The 13,261-nt window shown below is 36.5% G+C and overlaps 1 protein-coding gene across 1 annotated transcript in view; it reads left to right on the forward strand.

The window, feature by feature from the left end:
* The window catches only part of IMMP1L (inner mitochondrial membrane peptidase subunit 1), a 54,092-nt gene that overhangs the window by 21,958 nt on the left and 18,873 nt on the right, over positions 1-13,261 (forward strand). Inside the window, exon 5 of the mRNA XM_075048203.1 lies at positions 10,999-11,109. Coding sequence (XP_074904304.1) covers positions 10,999-11,109 — 111 coding nt within the window. The remainder of the gene's footprint in view (positions 1-10,998; positions 11,110-13,261) is intronic.

Genomic DNA, 13,261 nt, shown 5'->3' on the forward strand with positions numbered 1-13,261 from the left:
AGAGAAAAAGGTACAACTGCAGGTACTCCTTAAGTGAGCAAAGCCTAGAAATTGTCATGAGTTTTGTTGTTTATATTTGGCTACTACCTGCTTTTTCTAAAATGAGAAATCTCTGAGTGATACTTGAATGCAGTGACTCCAAAGTGTGAAAGGTCAGAGGATTGTTTGGTTTTATTACGGTGAACTGCTCAGCTTTCCTTGACTAACTTGTCTCCTGTTTTGGGGAGCGATAGTGAATAGTTCCTGTCGTGTTTGCAAGCTTATTACAGTATAGTAAATAAAAAGTATCAGATGCCAGAGCTACTACCACATTAGGCAGTTCAAACCTCTGCTTCATTCTTTGCTGGCATTTGCCAACTCACGGTTAGGTGTTAGAGTTAGCCAGTTACTGGAGATGTCGGAATAACGGCAGTACGACATACTTAACACAGCTGAGAGTGAAACCACCTCTAAGCAGCTGCTTCCCTTGTCGCCCCAAAAGGAGAATCCTTATAGTCATGTTAGTAGGAATTGTGCTTAGTCTGCATTGGCTGTGTCATCGTTGGCATATTTTACAGATTTTAAGTTAGGGATTTTTGTGCGTAGAAGCACTATCATACATGATTCTTATACTGAAGCCTAAGAGAATGCTAAAATGAGATCCTGCTTGCAATCCTGTTTCATTCATGAACATACTTCTCAGGATGGCTTTTTTATATATATATAGGTACGAAAATAGAAAACCCTGTTTACAATTTGCTCTTTGTAAAATTACACAGATGAGATACTTTATTGTTGCAAACAACCAAGTAGATACTTGTAGATTAAAACAAAACAAACCCAACACAAACCAACCTTCCAAGCCATAATGAAAATGACAAAATAAAAAAAACCATACATGAGTTGAATAAGTTGTTCTGAAGAGATATTTCAGTTGAGTAGAAATGCAGTATAGCAGTGGCAGTTATGTGAAAGTCTTTATAGTGGTATAAAAACACTTTTGCTGCTATACTTAGCTGAAGTAATACATCATATGAAAAAAATATTTTTGTCAGAGTGCCCTAAGTGTAAGGCTGTACCAAAAAAATGTCTTTGATGGAGTCGTTGTTGGATTATAAAATGATGGAACTAATCCCACATAGCAAATTGATTGGTATAAATCAAGCACGTGCTTAAATTAAAATTTAAGTACATAAGGAACGTCTTTACTTTGGACCCTTTATGGTACATGATGCTTCATATGCTAGAGGTTGGAGCTTATCTGCAGAATAATAATGATGGAAATCTTCGTATTTACATGAAAAGTATAATGAAATTCCTTTTTTTTGAGTAAGCTGCTGTAGTATTACAAAGTTAGGAAAATGTAATTTTTCTTTTTTTTTTTAATTGGTATTTGGTATGGAATATGAGCATTAGACTGGTAGTTTTGCTGGGCTCTTTGATTTTGTGCTCAGTGATGGTGTTTATACATATAAGCAAGTGTATTTACTGTAATAAACATTTAAGAATGCATAATGTATTTTTACAGTATCAGAAGCAATGTGATATGAACCCAAAAGTTAAAAAGGTAAACAACTGCTTTTTAGTAATGTGGTATTCAGACCTAGTTTCAATTATTAAAAAATATCTTTACTGATTTATTCATTTAACTACAAGATCTAAGTAATGAGGGTTAATAAAGAAATTACTCAATCACAGGAGACCCCTGAAATGGTCTTTAAAACAAACACCTGAAAGGTTAATTTTCATATTTATGTTTTTATTTCCTGTTTTTAAAAGTCTTAATACAGATCCAGGTTTATAATTCAGATTGAGTATCCTATTGTTATAGTTGAATTTGTTTTAATGCCATTTACTTTAGCTTTAATTTCTTTAGTACCATATGTTCTTATGCTGCAGCTCCTATTTACAAATTGAAAAAGTGAGGGGTAAGTCATCAGATTAAAACAGCTTGTATGTCATAAACCACCAATATGCTAAGCTTTTGTGTCACTTAAACAAAAGTAGTACCTAATAATGTCACTTAATACAGGTAGAGTCTGTAAATAAGGAACTCCCTTTTGCAAGTCATAGTGATAAAAAGCTGAGATACAAATCCATATCTCAGCAACACTCTGCTGGTAATCAATCACGACACACCACTAATGCTGTGAGACTAGCTGATGTGGGGGAAGTATGTTTACCTTGTGCTAAAATGAGGTTCATTGCGGAGATGGCATCTCTTCATCCTGTGGTTAACTCTAGAGCTAACATAATTCCAAAGATAATGCATCTTACTGTGTTTGCAGATCAGAGAAGTGGTCTTACGCAGCGCTATTAACTCTTAAACAGTCCTTGTCAAATGCAGTAAGAATATTATGTTGGTACTAAGAATAACGTAGTTTTAATGTAAGCCACACAATGTCTTCATCACTAGACAGTACTACAGATTTCGGATGCACAATGTAAGACACTGAAAAATAGTTTGATATTTCAGAGTGGTCAATACCATTGTATAGTCTCTTTAAAATACCCTAATTAGCAATTAAAGTTCTTGAAACACTGGTTCTTCTTCCTTTGTCCTTGGTATCCTAATAGCTAGTTTACACTCATGGTTTAGTATTTCGGTAAGCTAAGTTTTAATAGTTGCTGGTCAGGAGAAAGGAAGTATCTTACTCCTTCTTCTTCTCCTTAGTTCTAGCATTCTAGAGGCTTAAGAGAAAGTTATGCCATAATTTTAAGCAGCAGGTATAATAAAAGTCTGGTGGGAAAGGAGAACTGATGTGGCATACTACTTTAGTTTGCAGATTTGTTCCGTCTGCAGTTCCCTCTATATCCCTGTACAGAGAGTTCATGACTAGAGCTAATCTTGAATTTTCTGAGAAGTAATTTAAAATCAAAATTCTGATTTGTCAAAACTAAATTATTCAAAGGAAGAGAAACACACAGAATTTTATCAGTCTCCTTCCCAATATTTCCAGGGTTTCTTCTGCTCAAGTGGATTGGTCTTTTTACCTTTGCAGTTTTGGTTTTGATATTTCAAGAACATACGAGCGGCACGACTTGACACAACAGCATCAGTACCGTTCACCAGAGCTTATCCTCGGGTCCGTGGGGTCGGGGAGGTGGGTGGCCAGGCACGGGCAATGCCCGCACCGTAGCTCAGGCACAGGACAGCACCGAGACGCTCAGCTTAAACGCAGCTCCTGAATGAACGAGCTCCCACCGAGGTCTCTTACGTTGCTTTCTCCAGCAGCTCTTCCTTCCCCACAGTCTGAACCGAGAGGAGACGGCTGCCCCTTTCAGCTGGTCTACGCTGGGGTGGGGGAGAGCAGCGCTGCCCAGGCTCTGCCGTACTGCCCCGGTTCTTCTGGTCAGCCAATTCATTCCTGAAGGAGAACCATGAAGAAATCTCCTTGTTGACTTGAGGGAAAGTTGTTTCAAGATCACTCATGTCTGAATTGGTAGCACTAGATGCTTTTTGTCTGTGGAACACAGTCTTGGCTCTACTGGTCAGATCAGGTTGAACCTTCAAGATTTTATGATTCTGTTATTCCTCTGCTCCAAATTCACCAATAACTTCTAGGAAGCCACTCAGGACGATGAAACCAACTGCTCAAGGACTCACTGAAGATTTTGAGCACAAGTTTTAGTCTGCCTATATCAGCTTCATGTCTAAATGAAGCACCCATTTCATTTTTTTTCTTCCTCTATACATATCAGCTAAGGCCTGCCGACTGTCTTAAATGATGAGACCATGCAGTGCTGAGGCCTGGGATGGATTAGCAGAGATTCAGGCTGCTCCTGATGGGTCCAGAGGCTACTTTTCAGATCCCTTAACCCTGCTCAGAGTATTTATTGGCCATCGTGGCTACCAGGCTTATTGGCTAGAGCACTCTGTACAGGTATGCCTTTGTCCAGGGCACACCAGTGATGGTAATGGGTTTTAACCAGTAAGTTCCAGTTGGGGTTTGAACCCATAGGTTTTTGTTCTCAAACCTACACTTTAGGGTGACCCTGTTACATAATCTGTTTTCTAGAGAAGAAAAGAATGATTAATTAATGAATAATTAACTTAATGATTGCTGTGAGAAAATTCTATGCAAACTGTTAAGTAATCTTTGCTGGATTTGTAATAATTTTCTTCCAAAATATTCATCTTCTATAAATCAAGAAAGCTAATAACAGTCTGGACTGATGAGTCACAGAAATATTCTGAATTTTTTTTCAGAAGTTCCTAAATGTAGCTAGGAGATTTGTTTTTGAACATTTTGGCCTATGAACATCTATAAAATACGAAAATTTCAAAACTGTAATGGATTAAGAAAACTTAGATAATTTTTCACTATTTAAAGCAAAGTGTTTTTGTTTTCAAAAGAGAGCTATTGTTTTAATGCAAAGAGAGAGGTTCTAGAAAGTGTGTGCAAAATCAGCACATTATTCTTCATGACAGATAATACTTGCTCATAGCTTTTATTAATTCTATTAAGTTTTAATTTTCACTGATAATATTTTTAGAAAAGGAATGATGCCCAATAATTTAAATTCAGGGTTGCAGCTAGAGATTTTTTTAAATTGGATATATAGCTTTTCAGGCTGATTCAGATCAGTGTATTTAACAATACGCTGTAGATCTGAATATTAAATGAGAATATTTATGGAAGTAAAGTAAACGATGCATGCAAGTGTTTGAATTATTATTTAACACAGTTGAAAACTTCTGCAACAGCCAAAAAGTGATGAGAGAAAGCATATTTTTTCATCATTTGACTGGCATAGATACTGCTGATGTGAAAATTCTGTGACCTTTCCCGTGAAGCAGTGAGTGCAGTGATCAGACCTTTGAAGTTCCAGGTAAGTAAGCTCAGGAACAGCAGTAGCCATTTGTACATGACACAAAGTTTTTAGAAGGAGCAACAATGGTTAAAAACCAAACATTCAAATAACCAGTGAATGCTTTGACAGATTACTGTAACAGCTTCCCCAATTTTTTATTAAAGAACAATGCTCAACTGCTATGCTTGCATGATAGAGAAAAATGTCTTACAAATTCAAATCCAAGTTAATACACTTTAGTTTCCTCATAGTATATGAGTTAACATTGCTACCATTGATGGTTATGTGATTCTAATATTGGTTAATAATTAATTTCAAAACTTAAAGATGGACAAGTCTTCATATCTTACCTTTTTATACATTTTCTATTAAAACAACCAATGACAATATAGAGAATGAATTTGTAATATAAATATTTAATCAGAGTGAATTTAATTTCTGTATAGAAACCTGTTGGTGTTTCATTGTCATCTCGTCTCATAATAATCTGGAGCAAGGTCATAATGTCATAATGTATTCCTTTTAGTATGTCTGTTTAAACAAACTGGGCCAAGTACATTGTGTCTTATTCATAAGCAGCTTAAACTGTTCAATAAGTAAAAGGACAATGCTAAACTGTTTGGAAGTACCTATGAATTTAAGGTAAATTCATTCTGTTATATTCTTTTAAGGAGTATTAAATTCCAGGTAATGCAGCCTTTTAGTGATACTTAGAAGATGTTGGTTTAAAATCTGCTATGCTGTTAAAGGTCCAGTGTGGCTACTACCATTTCATAGCTTTTTCCAGCACAAAAAAGAAAAAGTAAATGCTTATGCTGATTTTGAAAATATTGAGCTAATGAATGTTGTTGGGGTTTATATAGATGGCAGCCTTAATATGAATAACATTTATGATAAGCCTATAGAAATGGTGCCTAGAGCAACTGGATCATTAAAAAAGAGTATCTGTTAAGCATTATTCACTCTTGGTTCTGAATTAATAAATAAAGGATTAAGGAATAGCTATGTAAGACTTTTTAAGTATAGAGTGATAAAACAAACTCCTGCATTTCTATGGTGTATATTTTATCCTAACTAGATGCAATTTACTTAAATAAGGCAATTTAATCAGTATTTAGTAAATTTGTCATTTGATATTGTAGATTCTTTCATCATATTTCACTTTAATCAAGAAAGGTAACACCTGTGGTTTATTCACAAAAGCTTCTTTTGTTAAATGAACACCCGCAGGCCATGAAGCAATTACATTTGTTGCTTGTACCAAAGTAGGAGGCACTTAAATAGACCTTAGTAGGGATAGATGAGAACTTGCAGACTTTATTCTTTTGTCCAGCACTGAGATTAGTTCTTATCATAGCTCAAGAAGGAAGCCTCTGAACTGAAAAGAAAAGATAGGAATGATTTAAAGTTCTTCTTAAGTTTGAAACTTTGATATTGCTGGAGGTGATGTGAATACCTGTGACCTTACAAAAGTTCAAACTTCATCTGCTCCCAGCTGATTGTACATGCTGATGTTCTTTGACAAACTCAGACTGCTTGGAATTCCAAAAGGAGAGACTGCAAGAGATTCATGTTTATAATTCGCCACTTATTTATTAAAAATCCCTATTTCCCCATCTTTAGTACCTCCCCATCCAAAGTCCCCCCCAAAAGTGACAAACCCCCCAAAAACCCCACCAAAACAAAAAAAACCCAGCCCACAAAAGCCTACTTTCATTTAGTTGGGTTTGGGGGTATTTTTGAGGCAGATACTGCAAATAAGATTAACAGATGAAATTATGTATATTAGTTTTCTAGTATACCAGTTAATGCAGTGCAGACATCTCATCTCTTGGTTTTGAAGTTAGTGAGATTACTCAAAGAACAAAGTTTGGCGTCATGTGAAAAGACCAAAAGAATATAATTATTTGTTGATTTTCCCCTGCCGGTTTAGGTAAATTAATGTTTTAGGCTAGTAAGTTGTTTTTTGCAAGCACAAATCCAAAACATAGCCCCATACTAGCTACTGTGAAGAAAATTAACTCTATCCCAGCCAAAACCAGCACATAAGTATGCATCAAATACCTGACCTGTGCTTCAGTTTTGCCACTTTAACTATACCACTAAGTAAATGCCGCCAGCCCTGCAAATTTAGTCAGTTTGTTGCAGTGAAAGATGGTAATTTATCTGAGCTGAAACAGAATAAGCTGCTGCTACAAACTCAGTTGCTCTAAATGATAATCTTGCTCTTCTGGTCTATCTGCTCCTGCGCTGGAGCACTCAGAGGCTTGGAAGGGGGAAGAGTGATGTGTCTGATCAGCGTGCTGTAGTCTCATGCATATAGGCTGCATCTCAGATAACCGCTTCTGCCCGAGAGCTGCTGCTCCTTGGAAATAAATCCTCAGATAATCTGCACAAAACCAGAGGCACAAGGGTTGCCGAGGCAAAGAGAGTAGTCTGCAGACAATCGGAGGCAGCGTGTTTTCACGTTAACCTGCGCTGCTGTGGAATTGCTGGTTTTGCACTAGTTAATTATGTGAAAATTCAGTTGTCGGGCTTGTGAGACTCGCATCTTAATTCTGGCCTATGTGTAAAGGAGAACTGAAATGCTGCCCAGCCTAAGTTAATGCTTTTGGCACTCTTGTCAGTATTCTTTGTATTCACACTCCTTCTGTGTGTAGTAATGGTAACTGTGATTTCAGTTGTACTTCTTTGATACAATTAATTTTGTCTAAGAGGTCCATGGCCTGTAGATACCAAAATGCAATGTTGTGATTGTCAAGCAAGTGGCTTTCCCATTGCCTTGGGTTTTTTTGGCAGTAGCAGCCTATTGGTGTGTAATTAATATATTCTCACTACAAATACAAGTTTTCAATAGTTCGTTGGTTTTGGTTTTTTTCCTTTGGTTAAAAATGTATCTTATTTCCAGCTACTGTGCTTGCGTAGCTTTGAGGCATTTCAGATTGGGTCCCGATTCTGCAAAGGTTGATGCTCAGAGTTAACTTTATTCAATGTGAGTAATCCTACTGAAATCAGTGAAGTGGTCCAGAAATAGCTTGGTGCATAAACCCTTGAAGGATTCTGGCTTCAGCCTTTATTTCAAAGGGGTGTAAACAGCTTTTTTTAATTAATGATTATGGCCTGTCACTGGTATTTGGTTTTAACATTTTCATGTAATTCATGTGATTTTTATTGCTTGTCTTAATTCTAGGTTGTAGTGAAGTGCCTAGATGATGGACAGGCACCATACAAAGGTATTATACTCTATTATCTCTAGATGAATCATACATTGTGATGGGACTCTTAAGGCCAAATTTAGAGGTATAGGGTCCTGTCATACCTTCCATGGAGAACTACAAAAGTTACCGTAGGTGGTGAACTTCAGGATATAGGAATATACTTTAATGCAAATGTTCTATCTGGAATGCAAACGATGAACATCTTGTCCAGGCAAGCAATTAGTAGTATTAGAAGTAGTAAGTGATATGCCACAGCTGGAAAAAGCACTTTATTCTATTTTTTTGTACTTTTGGAGCATGGAAGAAAGATGGGAAGGTCTAGAAGTGTTTGGATATACTTGTGTTACAAGTGGGTCCTTATTTCACATAGTAACAGATGAGCTTCACGTTCTGCCTATGAATCTGGCGGGGAAAGCAAGAAAGCATGGGAACCAGTAAAGTAGAAGGGGAGCTGGTAGTGTCCTGTGTGTGAAACAGTAACGCATTACAAGAAGTGATGCTTTTTCAGAAATGTGAAATGTTAATGTGGGTTTCCTTTTTTATTTCATTAAAACATCTTCCTTTCATAGTAGTTCATGCTTCTTCTTTCTGTATATTTGCTGAGATAGTCTTTCAAAATGACAGTAGTTGATGTACGATTTGTAATTCTGGTAGATGCTGGACAGGAGAGTTTGCACCAGAAAGGTCAGAACGCTGCTTTGCATTGTGATGTGCACCTGAAAAACAAACTAACTCATGCAAGATGTGGACACAGTGAATGCTTTGGGTGGCTACACTGCAAACAAGTGAAGATGAATATCCAACTAACCTAACAATTGCTGCTGGATATTCTAAATAGGCTGTATACCACAGAATTTTTGAGGAAAATAGGAATGTCAGTATATTCTCCAATAAAGACCTATACAAAAATGCATTTCCACATGTGATGAGATGTATATTCTACACAGGTCATTTGACTCTGGATAGAATTTTTTAAAATGTATTTATTTTAAGTTGACTTCTACTTGGTTATTTTTGTTTGCCAAGCTGCTTGGGTAGGAGGAGGGCCAAAGTCATCTAGCTGAAATCAACTGGCCTTCCCAGAGACAGCTCTTCCGTGCACATGCCAGCAATCTGATAAGCCTACAGAATAACAAAAGGTGGCAGACAAGCTGAATATGAAATTGCTGTGTTGAGGGACTGGGAGAACAAGAAGTAAAGGACCTTGATGGAACTAGCAGATCAGTTTAAAACAAACAAGGCGGCACTCCTTTATACAGGAGACTGTGGAAGGAGACAGTATCAGTAGGTTTCAAAAGGGTTTAGACATATTGCTGGTCTAGCAGCTCCATGTATAGATTCTGAAACGCTGAGGCAGGGATGTGCGCCCTCTGACGCGCCTGAAGCGCGCATCCGGGGTACCGGAGAAGTACAGGGGGGCGGTTGGCAGGAGACGGACAGGCTCAGATATGCTTTGCACCATGAGTATCTATTTTTGCTACTGACGGAGACAAACTACTGGTTCTTAATCCACAGCTTACACATTTGCCACAGCTCAACAAAGGGACTCTCGAGTCACACGCTATCCTAGTTTGGTAACAGGCAGGTGAGAGCCTGACTAAACAAGAGCCTGAAAGGCTTATTTAAAGACAGCGTTCCCAGTAAGTGTTACCTGCCCAGATAGCTTAAGTACCAACAATTACCCTTCAACTGCATTTTCCTCAAATGTTTATCTAGGGGACCTGGTTTTATATTTAATAATTTATATCCAGACTTTACTACTAGAGTGGTATTTTATTTTGTTTAGTCTGTTATCCTTGAATTCTGTATATATAGACTATTGTATTTATGAGTCCATGTGGCTTATTTCTAAAACATTAGTGTTTATACTGCTCAATCTCGAGTTTCATTTGAAATTGGGTTTCTTAAATATTGGGTTTTTTTCTGAATTGTGGGCATAGTAATGTTTCAAGTACATACTGGTTTTGGAAAAATGTATGTTAACTTAAAAGTCCACATTAAATATTACCTAGCTTGAGAATATGTCACTACTTTTAAATTTTCAGCCTGGTTTAGAATTTTAGAAGCATAATAATTAAATATTTTATTTGGTGACTTGTAAGAGGTTATTTCTATCTGAAATGTTTTTAAAAAAACATATCAAAATAGTGCTGTATATTCCAAGCGGAAATCTTAGTTTAAGACTTACAGTAGCAACTTTTTCATATATGAAAGCCGTAGACTCTTATTTCGGTAACTAATACAGCTATGTTGCTATTTCTCATTTTGTCATTGAGTCAGTCAGTGAATGCCATGAATCTATGGTATGTAATATAGTTAATGCATAATATATATAGGCAATGAAAGGTCTTTGTCATATAGTATAAGGTCACCATCATTAATTTTCAAATTATAAAAGGGGATTTGCTGTTTTGTGATCATCATTATTGCAATATAATGTGTTGTGGATTCTGCCTGCACATAGAATGAACTGTGATCTTAATTAGAACTTTGACAAGCCTACTCCGATAAAATGATGAGATTATTCGTAATTGATGTCACAATCAATTACCAGTTAGTTCATCATGAATCTACTAACAGGTCTAGCCTTGGTGCTGGCCCCAGGATGTTGATGAGTGTGTGGCTGCCCTGTTCATGCTGTTACTGCGACAGGAGGGCAGATTTTCAGTCAACATCCTAATGACCTCTTTTGAAGTCTATTAAATTAATGACCCTGTCACATTGGTCTAACCTCTTACATCTTCATTTTGGATTTTTTGTTGCAAACCATTGGTTTTTGAGCACATGATAGAACAGATACTTTGGAGCACTCCTTCTCATCCCTCCAAATCTGGCACTGTGTCTTACTAGATTCAGTAAAAAATTAGTTCATTATACAGTCATGAAATACGGAACACAGAAATCAGAGAATATATTGTAAGGCAAACCATGCTTAATACCATTCTATTCTATTTTCTTTTTACATTTCAATCTTGCTTAATCATAGGTGCCTAAAGGACATGTTTGGTTAGAAGGTGATAATCTCAGGAATTCTACAGATTCCAGGTGCTATGGACCTGTTCCTTACGGACTGATAAGAGGACGCATTTGTTTTAAGGTATATATATTTATAGTATCTAAAAACAGTTGCATTAATACATTTTTAATGCCTGGTGTTAGGTATTAAAACTTGCCTCCTTAACTGTCTGGCCAAAGCTAACATAAAGGAAAGCTTGAACACACCAGCCACTTGCTGTAAAAGGATAATTCAGCAATGGTGGGGTTTTTTTTTGAGGGAGGACTTGTTTTTTAAGCAGTACTCTTTGAGCAGTCACTGCCTCTGAAAACTGAATGAGTTATGTTGCAAGTAAATCCAAACCTGATAAAAACACAAACGTACACACGTGCACACACATACACCTTACTGCACAGATACACATTCTATCCTTGACTCTTGCCTCTGCAAAATGGTAGAAAAGGGCAGCTGCATATTTCATTGTTGGAAATTGAGAAGTGTAGTTCCATAGTTCAAAAAACAAAATGGAGGAAAAGGTTATCTTTCTAAGACTTGCATACATACTTTAGACATGTAGACTGGCCTTGTTGATTTTTAGACTAAGTCTGTGAAAAAGCCTTAACAGTAAAGTCAAATCTGTGCCACCATAATTGTCTGCCACATTTTTATTTAAAAAAAATGCCTTGAATTAATATTGTATAAACCTCCATGGTTCCTTCTCCTTCTGTTTCAACAATTCTACAGCTTTATTTCACACTAAATTACTTTTTCATATTACCTGCATTATTCATTTACTCATTTACCAAAAAGAAGAAACTAACACAATTTATTTCCATAAAAAGTTTAATCTAAGAAACAAGGGAGTATGTATTGCAGACTTATGCACCAGCTTTTAGAAAGCTAGATTTAAAATGGTGCCATTCAGAACAATTAAAAAATGTTTTGAAAACTGTTTTCCATATATTGCAACACATCCACAAAAACATAATTTAGCACAGCTGTATTACATGCACAGGGAAGATTAGATCTTTCCAATTTAACAAAGTTTTATTTAGTCAATTTACAGTTTTTATGAACACAACTTAAGACTTTTCAAAAAACCTTGCTATTGACCATAATCACTATCTGCTTAATAAACCTCAAATAACACGTCCCCCTCAGCCCCACCATCAAGTTTTGTCTGACCTCTGTTTTTTCTGGATAGCATTTGCTTTGAGTTCTTCCCTAGTTTTTATGGAGTTCTCTCTGTTCCTTCTCTCTATTGTTTGCCTTACTGTGTACACCAGAGGAAAAAATGCTGATTCTAAATAGTGCTATTTTTATGACCCAAGTTTTAGCTTGGATTATTAACTGCTAAAATACAATGATGCTAATATGCTGACGGCCCTCTTAATAAGAATATGGTATTAATAACCTGACTGAAAAAAAATATTCTCCAACTGATGTACTAGTATAGAAAAACTGTGTTTACTACTTTAAGGGGGCTGTTAGCAAATAATGTATATATTAAGAACCTATGTATGTGGACAGCCATAATTATTCACAGTATCTCTCCACAGCAACAAATTTGTGTCCAGCTTGTAGCCCAAATAGGAAGATGTTTGAGAGACTTTAATGAAGTGACTGACAGGACTGAACCCTAAATATAGCAAGCAGTAAACTCTGTAAAATTAATGAAACTTACACACAGATATTACATATTGAAGAAGTACTTTAGGACTCCAGAATACTGTTTGTTTAAAAAGATAGTATTTTACTGCCTTGAGAATGGAAGCTTATGTAGCTTTATCTTAAAGTGGATTTTGGAGAAGCAGATGTAGCCGTGCCTTTGAATGCTAAGTTACATTTTTAGTAATAGATGCAAAACAAATCTAATTAGGAAGTAATGGATTTCAACACAAGAGAGCAAGCTTGTACCAAGTTTGCTTAGGCAACCTATTCTTGACAAAACATAAATGTTAATTCTCTCTGTAACTTATCTGTTAAGTTTAGACCCAAGATTCTCAGTCAATGTTCGTGCACCAGTTTTTAACCCTTACAGAAATAATGATATTCAATTATATTTGCCCCTTTTCCTCCCTGCCCACCATATCAACTACCACTCTGAGAGACAAGTTCATTCCGTAAAAAGGCCGCTGAAATCAAAGTAGCTGCAAACTCAGGAAAAGCCTAGGGAATCCCACTTTGACAGAACTGATGCTTCATCCTGTCCTAGGTAGCATATCCTCTGCATTCCCTGGACTTAGGCTCCATG

Source organism: Buteo buteo, chromosome 16 (genome assembly GCF_964188355.1).
Source record: "Buteo buteo chromosome 16, bButBut1.hap1.1, whole genome shotgun sequence".
In the NCBI taxonomy this organism is placed as follows: domain Eukaryota; kingdom Metazoa; phylum Chordata; class Aves; order Accipitriformes; family Accipitridae; genus Buteo; species Buteo buteo.